The 15,011-nt window shown below is 54.1% G+C and overlaps 7 protein-coding genes across 8 annotated transcripts; 4 read left to right on the forward strand and 3 right to left on the reverse strand.

Annotated features, from left to right (window-relative positions):
• Positions 1-1,339: 1,339 nt before the first annotated feature.
• Positions 1,340-2,155, forward strand: LMH87_011967 (uncharacterized protein; the record flags this gene model as incomplete). Its single annotated transcript, XM_056201192.1, has 2 exons — positions 1,340-1,664; positions 1,728-2,155. The coding sequence occupies 2 exons, from the start codon at positions 1,340-1,342 to the stop codon at positions 2,153-2,155; spliced, it is 753 nt and encodes a 250-aa protein (XP_056052969.1).
• A 1,765-nt stretch (positions 2,156-3,920) lies between these two features.
• On the forward strand, positions 3,921-5,703 carry LMH87_011968 (uncharacterized protein; the record flags this gene model as incomplete). Its single annotated transcript, XM_056201193.1, has 2 exons — positions 3,921-4,040; positions 4,090-5,703. The coding sequence occupies 2 exons, from the start codon at positions 3,921-3,923 to the stop codon at positions 5,701-5,703; spliced, it is 1,734 nt and encodes a 577-aa protein (XP_056052970.1).
• Positions 5,704-5,948: 245 nt separating this feature from the next.
• LMH87_011969 (uncharacterized protein) lies at positions 5,949-7,583 on the reverse strand (the record flags this gene model as incomplete). Of its 2 annotated transcripts, none has more annotated exons than XM_056201195.1 (1): positions 5,949-7,583. In XM_056201195.1, the coding sequence occupies one exon, from the start codon at positions 7,581-7,583 to the stop codon at positions 5,949-5,951; it is 1,635 nt and encodes a 544-aa protein (XP_056052972.1). The 2 variants fall into 2 exon arrangements, with proteins under 2 accessions (XP_056052972.1, XP_056052971.1); XM_056201196.1 differs by having other exon boundaries at positions 5,949-6,173.
• A 345-nt stretch (positions 7,584-7,928) lies between these two features.
• Positions 7,929-9,301, reverse strand: LMH87_011970 (uncharacterized protein; the record flags this gene model as incomplete). The annotated part of the gene is made up of 3 exons (XM_056201197.1): positions 7,929-8,773; positions 8,826-8,969; positions 9,031-9,301. 3 exons carry the CDS (start codon positions 9,299-9,301, stop codon positions 7,929-7,931), a joined length of 1,260 nt encoding a protein of 419 aa, XP_056052973.1.
• A 50-nt stretch (positions 9,302-9,351) lies between these two features.
• On the reverse strand, positions 9,352-9,555 carry LMH87_011971 (uncharacterized protein; the record flags this gene model as incomplete). The annotated part of the gene is made up of 1 exon (XM_056201198.1): positions 9,352-9,555. The coding sequence occupies one exon, from the start codon at positions 9,553-9,555 to the stop codon at positions 9,352-9,354; it is 204 nt and encodes a 67-aa protein (XP_056052974.1).
• A 1,230-nt stretch (positions 9,556-10,785) lies between these two features.
• On the forward strand, positions 10,786-12,113 carry LMH87_011972 (uncharacterized protein; the record flags this gene model as incomplete). Its single annotated transcript, XM_056201199.1, has 3 exons — positions 10,786-11,199; positions 11,249-11,747; positions 11,794-12,113. 3 exons carry the CDS (start codon positions 10,786-10,788, stop codon positions 12,111-12,113), a joined length of 1,233 nt encoding a protein of 410 aa, XP_056052975.1.
• A 1,548-nt stretch (positions 12,114-13,661) lies between these two features.
• On the forward strand, positions 13,662-14,279 carry LMH87_011973 (uncharacterized protein; the record flags this gene model as incomplete). The annotated part of the gene is made up of 1 exon (XM_056201200.1): positions 13,662-14,279. The coding sequence occupies one exon, from the start codon at positions 13,662-13,664 to the stop codon at positions 14,277-14,279; it is 618 nt and encodes a 205-aa protein (XP_056052976.1).
• Positions 14,280-15,011: the final 732 nt, after the last annotated feature.

The following is a 15,011-nucleotide window of genomic DNA, read 5'->3' on the forward strand; positions in this document are numbered from 1 at the left end:
CTACCCATTCAGCCTTTCGGTGATACCTTGCGTTAATATTGTGAGGGCCCAAGGCTATCCCTGTCGCCTCCCGCGCGCGAATGGCTACTTCCGAGCCTAGCGATTCGGAAGCTTGCAAGCCTGCACTTAAAAGTCAACCCCCTAGTTCCGGCGCTGACGGGCTTCGGCCAGCCAAGACTAGGCATCCTTGATAACAATGCATAAGCACGCTTTTCTTACAAATTTCGTGGCGGCCTTGATAGTGTATTGGCTACACGCTCGGCCGAATGGATGTCCGCGGTGAATCCTCTCTCGAGAAAACTCGGAAGCGGCGGGCAATCAGTGGCCATGTGTTCTTTGCAACGTTGAATGCATGCTTCAACCAGGCTTTCAAAGTACACGACAGCCTCTCTCGTATCCACCAACTAGGCTGCAGAAGCATTGTTGCTCGTTGTCCTTGTCATTGCTCGAAGCCAAGGCTGAGCAGGCAACGGGGCGCGAACTCCCCTCCCTGGGATAGTCCGGTTATGTTCTTGGCGCTCGATAACAGGACATCTCATGCAGAGGAGATATGAAAATAATTGTCAGCAATTCCGAGCACTCGCTGCGTGGCTTCGGTCGACCTCGGAATCGTGCGTCTTACACCCAGTCGTTGTAGTAATACCCAGAAGTCGGTGTGGCAAGTCCCGATGATGATGAGCATGACATGTACGTGTACCAATATGAAACGCCGATGACGAACAGCGAGGCGGGCGAGCAGCCGCGCACAGTGATAGAAGCGACGGTGATTGGGCCTGACGCACATGTTCTGCCTGGCGGCTATATTAACCGTAAGCTGACAGGATCAAGCAAGGAGCAGGCAACCCATCTAGGCCAATGACGAGTCTTATTATGCAGATAAGTCAATATTATACATAGCCGCTTCGAAATCTGCCTTGGTTTGCGCGATCAGTAATATGCTGGCGCGAAAGCGTCTGCTGCAACCTGCCAAGTTGGCGTCTGTATGCGTACAGTAACGTTAGTTACAGAGCTGGACGCTGGCGTAGGTACCTACTGTAGCGAGTAGCGCTGGTGACAGTTTCATCGCTCAAAATCGCGTGCAGGCTCAGGAGCAAATAAAAGGGTCGATTACATAGGAAACAATTAGGTCTGGTCAGAGCTTTGGTGTTGTTTTCTCCCGCGACATATTTGTTGTATACTGTAAAGGCAGCTAGCTGTGCGGGAATCAAGCTGGAAGAAAAGTGGTGGTGGGCTTCCCTGATAGCCCGCCGCCCCGCGTCACGACCTCGACAGCCAGTAAACATGCAACCGCCATCTTCACGGTATCATAACCTACATTGCAACTGCAACTGCCATCACCATGGACATCTCGACACCGACGATTCCCGCCAGAAAGCAAGCTTTTCTCGCTGCGCAGACTACTCTCCTCTCGCAGCCTGTTACGCCGTCTCGTGCCTGGCGCGCTACAAACGACGCGTCCAATACGCCCATTCGTCGACGGCTGGTCGATGATGCCGTCTTTGAGTTCAACCGGATTGTCGAGGAGCATTGCCAGCGCGCGTATGCGCCTCAAGTCAGCCGCAATCTGGCGGAGCGGATTAGTACCATCTACATCGGGCAGATGGACCGTCGAGAAGGCGGCGCCAATGACGTGGACGGGGGCGTCGGGAAGGAAGTCGATCTGAGTGAGTCTCGCGCAAACGCAGCAATCGATTGCTGTTACTGATTTTTTTCCTTCGCTGCTGAAGCCAACGATGGTACGATTGAGTCACTCCCATTTTCTTGGCCGTCAGGGAGAGAAGCCGCAGCCAAGCCTGAGGATGCGCAGGCCTACGCCCGGTCCGTCACCCGCCTTGTCGAACTCGGCAAGCAGCGACAACAAGTTCAGCTCCGCATGGAAAAGCTCCGCCGGCTGCAATCCGCTGTTGAACCGCTGCGTACGTCGGAGTCAGGCCAGGGCGTACAAGAAAATCTCGTCACCCGTAGCGGTGCTGTGGAAAGGGAGTTGGCAAAGATGCGCGGCCTGCTCGATCGCGTCGCCGGGCGTGTTGACGGCTTTCGAGATGCCAGCGCCAGCTCGCGGTCGCGAGATGTGGTCGATTTGGGAGAGCTGCGAACGGCGAGGAAGAGGGCCGTGGACGATTTCTTGGCTGATACCAAGGTGTTTCCGGCATGAGAGCTAACGGAGCAAACACCAATCTACTTTGCACGCTACGTCAGATTTACATCGCGCGAGGGGTTTCGCAACGCTTTGTTTCAACTCGATGATGGCTGGCTCTGATCCCTCTGCAGGAAGGCGCCGGCCGCCTTGCAAGAACTGCCCGATGGCAATCAGGCACTTTTGCACGGTTGAAACTGCTGACAGCTTTCGCTATACGCAACGTAGATGCGGTGTCACTACAGTGACGCGACGCAGTTTATTATGGGCTGACCCTGGGTTCATTCAGCTACGATGCCGACTGCACTTGGGGATGACAAATGCAGACTTGGATAGAAATCGATCGGACAGACTGCCAGAGGATTCATTCCGTTCCGCATACAAGGGTAAGATCTGGATTTTGGGTCGTGGCGTCGATATCAAAGACACGCTTGGTCGTTTGTGGCGAGGTTTAGCGAGTCTGGTCGTAGCCAGCTTCTGTCCTCCAATCAACGTCGCGCCTTGTCCTTGTGAGCCAAGCCGTCTCCAGTGCTGAACGAAAGGGTCAAAGACGCCATGGCCACCGTGCTGGGCTTAATACAGGCAATCATTCCTATCCCTGCTCATGTCTGTGATGTGCTTTCTGGACTATTACTCTGTCCATGCTGCATGTGCGCGCTGTCAGGCGAGTGCGATTCGCAATGTCGCAGCCAACCGATTACCTAGTTCCCGCCGGCGGTCAGCTACCCTTCGGGTGGTAGCCCACTGGTACAAATACATACTGCAAAGAGCGCAGCATTACAATCAAATGTACGTCCTTGGTGGAGTTTACCTGCACCCAAACTCAAATCTCCGGTGTGCCCCGACGTGTCATGCAACATGGTGGAAGCAGCCATCAGCTAACCACCAAGCCACAGACACAGCAGCAGCATCACCACAATGCAGTAATTACCTTGTATCCCCCCGCCCACACAGCCGGTGCATTTAAATACACACCAACGCTACCCCTTTCTTTGTATCTTTGGAGCTTGTCTCGCCCAATCTTCCGTGCCAGGGCTTATGAAAGCTTATGCTGACCTTTTCGCTTACGCTGGCCCGCCATTCGTCGCCGATCGTCAACACTCTTGAAGCTTGCAGCTACCGCTCGGCTCGAGGCAAGACAACAACAGGACGCGCAATCAAATTGAAAACTGTTGGCTCCTTCTCTGAGCCTCCGGATGCTTGTCGCCCGCCCGGTTTTTCTGTCAGGCCAGGAAAAGATTGAGTCGAATATTATATATATCCTTTGATCCGGTCGTTTCGCCTCTCCGACCTCTGTGCGCCCCAATCATTTCGCCAAACCCCTTGTCAGCTGCGTCTGTATTGTATTACCCGCCGCACACATTTCGGCATTGCTATTTCCATCTCGCAGAAATTATTGGCTGCACATCCCAGCTGTCACGCCTCTCGCTAACCTATCCCGTCTGTTGTCGCTGACTTCCTGGCTGTCTTTGCCGACATATTGGCGCCCGGCCTTAGACGCCACGGCTTCCGCCTCTTGGTCAATTGGCGTTGCACGGTAACACTTATGTACTCTCGTGTAAATGCTTGAGCTGAATCACTCATAGGAGTATTATCCAGGCTTTTCTCGTGCCATACATCGGCTTTTGTGCATCCTCGCCGGTCTTATTTAGACCTCGCCTCGGTACCGGCCTCTCACTCGCCTTACGTTATCATCTACATATCATATTAGCTTCAGATTCCATCCTGTTTCCGCAATCACCTACATCTTGATCCATCTCAAGCTGACAAGACTGGCTTCAAGATGGCTCTCAACGGTCCAGGTCTTGCCTTGCGCAGGGCTACTGATGAAGGCGAAGACGTGGCCGACTTTCGAAATAACAGACTTCAAGAAGGCTGGAAAGAATGGCCAAATGAAGCCGGGGTAAGTATTAGCCCAGTTTTTGATTTCCCGCGCTTACATTATCTAATAGTTTGAGGGCCTTGAGGAGCATCGCGGGCCGATTGAGCTGAGAGTTAAAGGCTCAATTCCAGAATGGGCTGCGGGCGCACTCTACCGCACCGGGCCTGGCCAGAGTTCTGTTGAGACTGACTCCAAAGGCACTTACAACATCAGCCACTGGTTCGACGGCCTCGCTCACAGTCACAAATTCGATATTGTCCCGCCCGCCACGCCGGGCGGCCAGACATCAGTTGTGTACTCTTCGCGGCGGCAATCCGAGAGGCTGGAACAGCACATCAAAGAAAGAGGCAGGCGAACTACTCCCTCATTTGGTCAGCGTGCTGATCCATGCATGGGCATTTTCTCAAAGGCCATGGGAATCTTTGCTCCTCGCGACCAATACAATAACAACGTCGTGCTGCTGCCAAACTTCCCAGGCATTGACAAAGACCGCAAGCCTACAAACCAGACTGGTCACCATCCCGGACTAGACAATCTGTACATTAGCACTGATACAGCTGGTCTGCAAAAGGTCGATCCGCAAACTCTTGAGCCGCTAGGCTATACCGATCAGTCAAGCCTGCACCCGGAACTAAAGGGTCCGCTCTCGTGCGCGCACGCGCAGCGGGATCCCGAGAACGGCGATCTGTACAACTACAACCTCGAGTTTGGCCGGTTTGCGACTTACCGCTTTTTTCGTGTCAGCGCCGCGACGGGCAAAACAGAAATCTTTGCTACGGTGTCGGAGCCTAGTGTCGCTCCGGCCTACATTCACAGCTTCTTTCTGACACCCAACTACGTGGTGCTGTGTATTCCAACTACGCACCTTGCTTGGAATGGTATCAAGATTCTGTGGGAACAGAGTGTACTTGGTGCCATAAAGCCTTTTGACGAAAATACCCCTTGCCGTTGGCTTGTCGTCGATCGCAAAGGTGCCCGCGGCGTTGTTGCCCGCTTTTCTACTCCCGCGTCCTTCTTCTTCCATTCTGTCAACGCATTTGAGGAGACGATTCAAGATGAGAACAATGAGACGCGTACTGATCTCTCACTCGAGTATGTTCGTTATGATAACACAGACATTCTCGAGACTCTGTACTATGAGGTTGTGACAGACAGAGATGACGCAGCGAAAAAGTTCTTCTTCACCGATGAGCGTTACAAGAAGGGCCACGTACGTCTCATGCGGTACCGCTTCCGCCTGCCGCTTAACGGTACACAGCAGACTGAGGAAGAAGCCCAAACTGCCGCCGGTGAGGAAGTGCTTTCGATCCCAGCCCCGCACTCTGGCGACCTGCCGATTATCAACCCACGGATGGTGCATAAGCCTCACCGCTACGTATATGGCGTGACAAGTCGTGGTATCAGCACATTCCTGGACGGCCTTGTCAAGACAGACGTACAGACACGCGAAGCGCTCATCTGGCGTGGAGACAAGGGACACACTCCTGGCGAGCCCATTTTTGTGGAGAGGCCCGGAGCGACAGAGGAGGATGACGGTGTATTGTTGAGTGTGGTGCTAGACGGTGTGTCCAAGACATCGTATTTGCTGTGCCTGGATGCAAAGTCGTTTGAGGAAGTAGGTAGGGCAGAGGCAGACTTTTCGATTGGCTTTGGTTTTCACGGGCACCACCAGAGCCAAGTGTAAAACAGAAGGGACGGCGAGCAGCTTTTACGGTTTTCTTTGGCACAATACGTTTGACAGAGGAAGATGATGGGCAAAGTATTTTTACGCGCCGTGTCGCATCTTTGGAAACGTGAAACGTGCAGCACAAATTTTACCGTTTCAACCACAGCAGCACAGGATAGAAACTTTCTGGTTATGAGATAAATAAAATTAGATTGATATCTACACGTAACATGTTGGTTAAGTAGGCGCGCTTTCTCTTGTTCTTAGAATATTCGCCATAGCGAATCCGATGGCTTTCCAAACTTGAACTGCCCATACCAGCGGCACAGTGGCCACATGATAAGCAAACTGAGCGCCCAGACGCCGAAAAATCCAAACGCATTATCAATCACCTTGTCAGAGACGAGTACGCTTGAGGGTGCCTTCTGGTCAGTCTCGTGCCCAAAAAGGGTACACATGACCCAGCCTGTGACAAACACCACGGGCATATGCACGACGTAGAAGAAGAGGGACGTCGTGCCAAAGTCGAGGACGATGACGAGCCACTTTCTCGCAAAGTTGACCGGAACCCTCCCAAGTGCTGCCAGGAGGAGGATGTTGGCCGCCAGCGTGAGCGCCCAAAAGGCCACATCCGGCGGGTACTTGATTGTGTAGAAAAATGCCGCGGGCGACACGAGATATTGGTTCCGCGTGGGGTGGGCCCTGTTTTCGGGCGTTTGCAGGCAGTTCTCGGAGAGATTGCCAAAGTGCAGCAGCCGGGTGAGCACGAAGACGACGGCGAAGATGAGGCTCGCGCCGACGTGGCCAATCAAGTTGTAGGTCGAGCGCGCGCCGCTGATGACGAGCCGGCCGTAGAGGACGCCGATAATAGCAAATGACAGCCACGCCAGAGGTGGGAACGCGGACAGCACGCCAGGCCCGTTAGCTTGCCAGAACCAGAGGTGCAGCCACCAGTACGTATCCATCTTTCTGTCGTCCCAGTCTGCAGCGGCGCTGGCAACGTCTGAGGTGCCCGACGTTGTTACGGCGCATTGGCCTTGGTCTTCCGAGAGCCAGATGTTCCAGAAGATAGTGACCACGCTCAGAACAGCAAGAAGCACGTTTTGTACATGCCACGATACTCTGGCGGCCTTTACTTCTGCGCTGCCCGTCTGCGGCCGTCCAGCGTGCAGGAGCGGCTGCTCGGCGTCGGAGTCGCTGTCGTGATTGCGCGCCGCGTCCTCGTCTGTGAACACAGTCCTAGTCAGGAACCCGGCGAGCTTCGTCTCCATCGCGTCGACGGCGAGCCAGAGAGCGCCCGCGAGAAAGTAGTCGACCGCCAGAGCAAAGAGCACAATGTTGAGGAACCACACCTGGCCGGCCGTCAGGAGGACGCCGTGGGCCACCATGACGACGGTCAGCACCATCATGCGCAGCGCAAAGTAGCGGAGCAGCCGCGGCGCGCTCCAGCCCTGCGCCCGGCGCGAGCGGCCCAGGTACACGACGCCCATGCCGAGGAGCAGCGTGAAGCCCGGCGCGCAGAGATGGGTGAGCGACCGGACGAGGTACCCGGCGATGCGATTCCACTCGTCGACGGGCACGCCGTCCTGCTCCGCGTGCTTCCCGAGGCCGTGCTCCCACGGTCTCAGGGCTATGCCGAGATGGTCCATGGCCATGAACATCATGAGCAGGCCGCGCAGCAGGTCCGGCCCGAGGACCCGGGTCTGGAGCTTTCCGCCGGCAGCGGCGTGCTGGGCGGCCCCACGGCCGCTGGAGGTTTCATGCTGAATCGCATTGTAGCTCGGAAAAGAATTGTAATGCGGTACTGTGCTTCGTCGTCGGGATGCTTCTGCGGCGTTGTCGCGGGTGGCGGCGTGCCCGCCCGAGGAGCCGTTGCCGGCCGAGCCGTTGCGAGACATGCGTTGGCCTTGGAGGCGGTGGTTTGCCAATGTGTAAGTCGCCAATGCGGCGCGATATGGAAGTGCACACGATCGCTTGTACGTGGTTATTTGCTCGCAAGGATTCAATTAATGACAGAAATGGGCTTTGCACTATTCAAGAAGATTGATTGGGGTTTTCACGCATTCGTCACTGAACGTGCCAACGGGTCCAGCGGACTTGCGAGCATCTCCGCAACCCGCAAGCCGCTAACAAGTTTGGGGTGGATAAGGAGTCTGGCCGTCGGAGAGTTTGATTTGTAACAACAAACTAGCTTAAACAAGTTAACCTTTTCTAGACCTCTAGTGTTGTCGTTCCATAACTAATCAAGCCCGGGTGCCGCTTCCGCCCGAGTTCCTCATGTCATGCTCCCAGCTGCTCTTGATCTCGGCCAAGAAGCGTTGGTCGCGCAATGCGTCGACAGCGACACCAGCGAGGCCCTTGGCCACGCGCAAGGCGCGCGCATACGATGCTTTGGTGCCCGCCGACTTGGCAAAGCCCGGGTTGTGCGGTCCTTGGCCGCCTTCACCCGCTTCGATTGCGTACGTGGGACTGATGGACGGCATGGCGTGGGACATATCGCCCTGATCGGTACTGGCTTGCGTCTTGCCGTTGGCGGCGTCCTTATCCGCGTCCGTCGCAATCGCATGGTCCTTGCCGAGCCCGTTGTAGTAGCGCGTAAATGCATTGGCCATAGGGCCATTGGAGATGTGGTTCTTGTAAGCGCCCAGATCAGTGATGGTGAGCTTTGCGCCGGTCGCGAGTGCACCGGCCCGGAAGCAGTTAACGACCTGCTCGCGCAGGATTTCCAGTCGCGGTGCCGAGTCGGCACGCACCGTGAATTCTCCGGCCGCGTACTTATGGATAATGTTGCTTGCGTCGCCGCCGTCGGTGATGTGGCCCTGGATGATCTCTCCGGGTATGATTTGCTGGCGCAGCATAGAGAAGTTGTTGTAGCCCTGCACCAAGGCATCGAGGGCGTTGATGCCGAGCCAGGGATTCGCGGCCGCATGCGCCGCCACACCGAAATACTCAACCTTGAAGGTGGAGATGCCTGTCGTACCCATGCGTGCCGACGTTAAGGTAATACTAGGGTGTGAAATCAGACTCAAATCGACTCTGTAGTCTTCGTAGGCGCCAGCTTCAAGCAGCTTAATCTTGCCGCCCCCATCTAGTTTCGTCAATAAAGGAACGGTCCAGCCAAAGCTCGGGAGACTGCGTACTCTCTTCGGCAGGTGTCCCATAAAGAACAATTTTGCCAGGCAGCTTCTTGGCTACCATGACCTGGGCAGCAGCACTGGCGCCGACGACTGACGATGTTGCAATCAAGTTGTGGCCACAGGCGTGTCCAATTCCAGGCAAGCTGTCTATACATTGAGAATTAGCTAGTGGTCTCTCAATCAACCAATCCAATCCAATGCAACACACCATATTCAGCATTGAATGAAACCACCGGGCCAGGGATACCGCTGTCAAATTCCGCGATCCATGCAGTGTCAATGCCATATACAGATCTCTTGACGGTCCAGCCCGGTTGCGCCTCCATAAAAGCCGTGAGTGCTTCGTGAGCAATGAATTCGTGCCAGGCGAGCTCCGGGTTTTCGTGAATCCGCTGGTTCACTGGCCAAAAGTCAATGCCAATGGCGTCAACCGCTGCGTTGATGTCGGCGAGCGCCCCTGGTGCCTTGTCGATTTGCATTTTGTAGAGGGGTTCGTTCATCTGATGTCCAGCGCAAAATTCGGGATTTATTAGTGCCATAGATTGGTCATTTTTGAAGCGCTGCAGTAGGATCTCGCGCGGGGAACCTCCACAATCATGCGCGGGACATGGGCCGCGGGAATTGATGCCGCGGATGGCGCGACCGGGGAAATGTTGAATGCAGCATTGCGAGCTTTGGCCTTTTTTTCTCCTTCCAGTATCGAGCTTCCTCCTTTAGACGGAGGCGATGCCATACGTCTTGATCCAGCGCAAAGTCTCTCGCAAGTTCACAACCTGACCATTATCAGGGAATATCTATATCTATTGGGAGGCCATCTCCGGGCATAATTTCCAAGCTCATTTATTGATTTGTCCCTTGCATTGAATCCACCTGTAGCCCAGCCACTGCTAAGTGACCAGTCATAGTCGTGTCGGCTCCCCATTCCGTTGGGCTTGATGACAGTAACAGGATGCATTCGGGATTCATCAGCATGAGTATGAAGCGGCTCGTCCTCGATCATGCACCTGCTCTTGTTGATATCCCTTCCGGTGCCCTATTGAGTTCCCCCTGTGCCACCGCTCTGATGTCTGTCAGCATCCGTCAGCCTACATGCCGGTACCCTGAGGGTTGTCGAGGGTGGGTTACTAGGTAGCACCCTAGCACGCCTGGATCCCCACTACCCTCAGCGCTCAGGCAAGTCAGGTACAATGACTGCCCTAGCTTGGAGGTCAACTACTGGTAGGTAACTAGTCAACTACACAGTTGATTTGATAATAATTAGTTGGGTGGGTGATGAGTAGATGGTCAATAATAACTACCGACCAGCCCTGAGAGTCAGTCACGACTCACGACTCGCCAGTGACCGCTACAGTGGGCATCCCTCGAAATTCGCTGCCGGCGCAGACCCTCTCGTCACTTGTCAGCGGCGCTGAAATCACAGGCAGCTGTCAACTATCTGTGCTCCGGAAACCGGAAACGGGCCGCTCGGGTGAAATCATGCCCGGCAAACCAAACGCTGTCGATTTCGTCCGGTCGCAGCATCTGCATCATCCATGAAACCGCTGTTGCGCTTGCCGTGCAACCATCCTAGCCTGTGGCGCGTCTCAGCCATGCCGCTGGTCATGGGTCACGCCTGAATTCCAACTACCGTGCTGAGCTAACAACGGCTTCGATCCAGTCCGCGACCTGGCACTTTGGTCACTTCAAACTCTACCAAAGACCTCACGCTGCGCCACGATACGATACGCCGTCCAAATTTGCTCTCCAGGGATACCGCGCACGCACAGCTCTCGATACTGAAACGCCCACTGCCCAAGCTTTCCTCTCCACGACGCAGGACCGCGCACCAGGCGCCATCATCACCAACTCGTCATCCCCCGCAGACGCTGCCGCGGGGCTAACCCAATCCATGGTCGCCCCCCGACTCGGCCTTCTCTCTGCGTGAGCCCTCCCCTCGCCGTCTCCAATCCAACAAGTGTTCGCCATGTCGCCCGATAGCTCTTCTTCGTCTTCTCCTCCCAACTCGTCGGCGTCCCCCGAGGGCAGCGACGCCGCCGCCCGGTCCAGCGACACCTCTGTTGTCGCCAGCTCTCGAGGCGGCCGTCAGCCTCTAAGCCGGCGAGGCCATTTCAAGTCTCGAATGGGCTGCTTTAATTGCAAGAGACGTCGCGTCAAGTGCAACGAGCTGCGGCCGCAGTGCTCTCCGTGCCGCCGTCTCGCTCTCGACTGCTCCTATCCCCCCACGCCCACTCCCGCCGCGAGCCCTATACGCTCCAACCCATCCATGCTCTCTCTGGAGGACCTCCGCTTCTACCATCAATTCATCACTACCGCCATTCCCCCTCTCCCAGTCAAGGCTGAGAGGGGATGGATGGAGTGCGCAGCCATGTCTCATGAGGTGCGTCCAGCCAGCCTGATCCGTAGTGGGAAGCACTAACAAACAGCAGTATGATTTTCTCGCACACGCTGTTCTTGGGCTCGGCGCCTCTCATCTTACACGCCACACCAATGCCGACTTCAATTCGCAAGCGCTGCAGCACCGACTCGTGGCCATCAAGCAGGTAAACGAGCAGCTCAGTAACCCGCCCTCGAGTCAGCAGTCCTTGGACGCTATCCTCGCTGCTCTCTTTTGTCTCATTACGCAAGCCTCGCTAATTGACGATGGACTTGCCGATTATATGACCATTATTCGCGGTGGGCATCTTATTGTTATTGTCATCATCGGCGACATGTCGAAATCAGTTTTTCCCGGCTTCACGGTTGAGGGGCACGACAGCATGTCCCAGCAGCTGACACGGGAAGATCAGCGCGACGATATGACGGACATGAACAACTTTGCAGTGTCTCTACAGTTACTGGAGCCTTTGATACAAGCTCCCTATGAGCACAGATATTACGGGATGATGTTGCAGATACCTTACGCCATGCAGCGATCATCTTTGGACGGTAAGCCGCTACCCTAACCTCTTTTATTCCAGAGCTTACAAGTCAGCGTGGAGGATGTTTTCGAATCTATTTCGATTCCCGGCGACATTCAGCAACGAGGAATTTATTGAACTGGTTAACCCCGAAAACTACGGCTCTCGGCTGCTACTGATACACATGTTCCTCGTTGACTATGTCGTCGCCGCGATATGCCTCTCCCCAGATACCCCCATCAGAGCCCCTGCTCGGAAACATGTCATCATCAAGTGGGCCAGAAGCGCAACCTCCAGTATGCCGCAAGAATACAAACGCTACACGACGTGGATCGACAGCTACTGCGACAAGTTGGAACAGACGACAGATTGCCGCCACCTGTTTACTCCCTGACAGCCTCAGCGCAAGTTAACCCTCAGCAAGCGAAGCCTTGCGAGGCGCTTTAATTCCTGCCTGTCAATCTTTTACTATATAATTACACCTTTTGTATGCGTATCACCTACAAAACGCCGCGAGAAAATAACACGTCCGCGGGGTAAAGGTCAGCGCAACGGCGGGGAAAAGCCGTGTCTCGGCAACGAGTGCATACGTCTGGAAAGCAGCACAGGCGATGGCGCACATGATAAACCTAAATATTGGATATAGGATATAATGTTGTAAATAATGATGAGCAAGCCTCAAATTCTATCATCGCAATACTCGGCTCCAGCGCGAAATTCTCGGACTGGGCACTGGTTTCGTCGCTGGTCGCAAAGTTGCCTCACGCGAGCAATAAGTAACCTCCACAGAATCGCATAAAACTATAATGCAACAGTAGAATAGCATGAACCCCCTTGATGAGCTGGTTCCCTGCCGTATTCCTCATCTTCTGCGCCCACCACCGGCGGGGCGAGCCAGGGCGCAGCTCATGCAGTCCCGCACCCAAACGGGTCTTCACCGTAACATTCATAAGGGCTAATAAGAAACCCGCCGCCATCAGCTCCTCACAAGCTCATTCGAGCAAAAAGAGGTTACATGGTCTGGTGGTCTAGTGTAAGTAGCACTTCATCAGTCGCTTCAGCACTCAAGGCTCTTGGGCCGAGTGTCGGCTTCGCTCTGAAATCATCACCACCCATGCATCAGCGGCTAACAATCATCAGGGTATGATTCTCGCTTAGGGCTCACCCTGAGTACAATTCTGCGAGAGGTCCCGGGTTCAATCCCCGGCCAGACCCTTCCTTTTTGCCATTGGAGTCGATTGTGCAAGTTTGGATTGAAGTTTCTCTATTTTTTACGTGAGGTTGTGTCGTGTGGGTATGTGGAGAGGTTGTGCACGCCACAATACTTTTTGGGGTGGCGGAAAGGGCTGATGAAGACAAGCTAATGGTGTATCTCTGTCACCTACCCAGTAGTTGGTTAAGCCGCATTTAATTTCTGCGGAACGAGATTGGTCGCTCATCTGTGGCCCAGCACAAGCGCATGCGCAGTGAGTGGTTACCGCAGCGAGCTAATCGCAATGCGTTCCTCCTATTCCTGTTGGCTCTTGGTTCTCGATTTCGATAGTAAGTTTAGCAAATCGTGTGTTGCAAGCCGTCGGCTGAAATAGTCAATGAACCTGGGCTTTCGTCAAATACATTGCAAGCCTTGAGTGTTGAATGGCGACCAGGTGGCAGAGGCACTTAGACGCCACCAGTAAATTAGCTTTTTCGTATGTCAGCCTCTGAAGTCAACTCAATTCACAATGCCACCAAGAGAAACATATATAAACATGTTCATCCTCTCTGTGATGTTTGTCTTTCATTCTTCCGGTTCCCCATAATACATCCCAAAACAAAAGTCGTCTCGATATCTACCAAGCAACTCGCAACCGATACTACACAGTTCGCTACATTTCCCCTTTGCGAGTATTTCGGCCCAGTACCGCACTCACAACTTTCTCATATGAACTAAACTTCATGCAATATGAAGCCCTCCGTCGTCATCGCTGCCCTCACGACCGTCGTCAGTGCTGAGTTCTCCACCACTTACAGATGCTCCTCGTCCTACACCGCTGGCACCAGTCCTCTTTCCGAACTCAGCATCGCCAATCCCAATAGTGACTTCCCTACCACATTTGCTACCCTGCCTCGCCGAAAGGAGTTGGAGTTCACTACCACACACTTGACTGCGGATCCATGGCCGACCACCTTCCAGCAGTTCGAGCCCACTACCAGACGTCCGAAAACCCGCAGGCTAAAGAAGACTCGCTGCACAGAGCCTCCGGCCCAATTCCCGACCACCTTCCAGCAATTCCCTTCCGTATACCGCGCCAAGCAGTGCCAGCCTACCAAGGGTCACCACATTCCAGATGCTAGTTCCGCGCACCCGGCTCATATCACCAAGCCTGTACCTTCTATTCTAGATCCTTGGGAGGCACACCAGCCGCACATTGTGATCACACCGACTACCACGCTTGAGGTTTCCAAGACTACTACCACTGTCGCATACGTGATTCTCGCCGCTCATGTTTCTAAAGCTGCCATCGCCGATGCCTCCGGGGAAGTCCAAAATAATGTCACTCCATGTTGCTTCTTCGCTTGACATTGCGGAGACTTTTGCGACTTTTATGACACGGTAACAAAGATTTCAGTCACTGGGGGTTGTAGATAAAGATTACCCTTCGAGCTTGAGGGATTGACCAAAGTTGTTCCTGGTTAGATAGGTCGATTGACCATGCACTGAACCTCGACGAACGCCATTTTTTTGGCTCTGGAAAAGGCAAAACGAAACACGAACAAAAGCTTATAAAGTCAAAAGGAAAAACACAGTAGAAATTGAAAGAGCAAAAAAAAAACACATCAGTTGAAATGGGACACATAAGGCTACTGAGTTGAAGACTACCTGGGGGAAAGGGACAAGCCATGTAATTATAGACTGTGCCAATAGCATACTAGCCTTGGAACAGATCCTTCTACTACTATCGCAATGTTTGATATGCCTCTTGTTGCTTTCCTTATACTAATAAAGGGCCTTACACCGCGAGGTCAGCTCATTGTGCGAGTACAATAGTCGGTGGTTGGAATAACCAGGTCAATTCGTCTTGTATGGCGCCCAGAAACTTGCGCAGAGGGGGGGCAACCATAGCCACATCGCAAGTCGCGCCCCAGGACGTATTTGAAGATATTTCAAGCAATTGACGTCGTCTTGAACGCCCGCGTCCATCGGGTATGTCGCGCCAGGATCCACTGCCACCAATGTATATTGAACCAGGACAAGACGACGATGCCAAAGAAGACGCCCGGTAGAATCGAGCGATGGGTGCCCAAAGCATAA

The sequence above is a fragment of the Akanthomyces muscarius genome, chromosome 4 (assembly GCF_028009165.1).
Source record: "Akanthomyces muscarius strain Ve6 chromosome 4, whole genome shotgun sequence".
In the NCBI taxonomy this organism is placed as follows: domain Eukaryota; kingdom Fungi; phylum Ascomycota; class Sordariomycetes; order Hypocreales; family Cordycipitaceae; genus Akanthomyces; species Akanthomyces muscarius.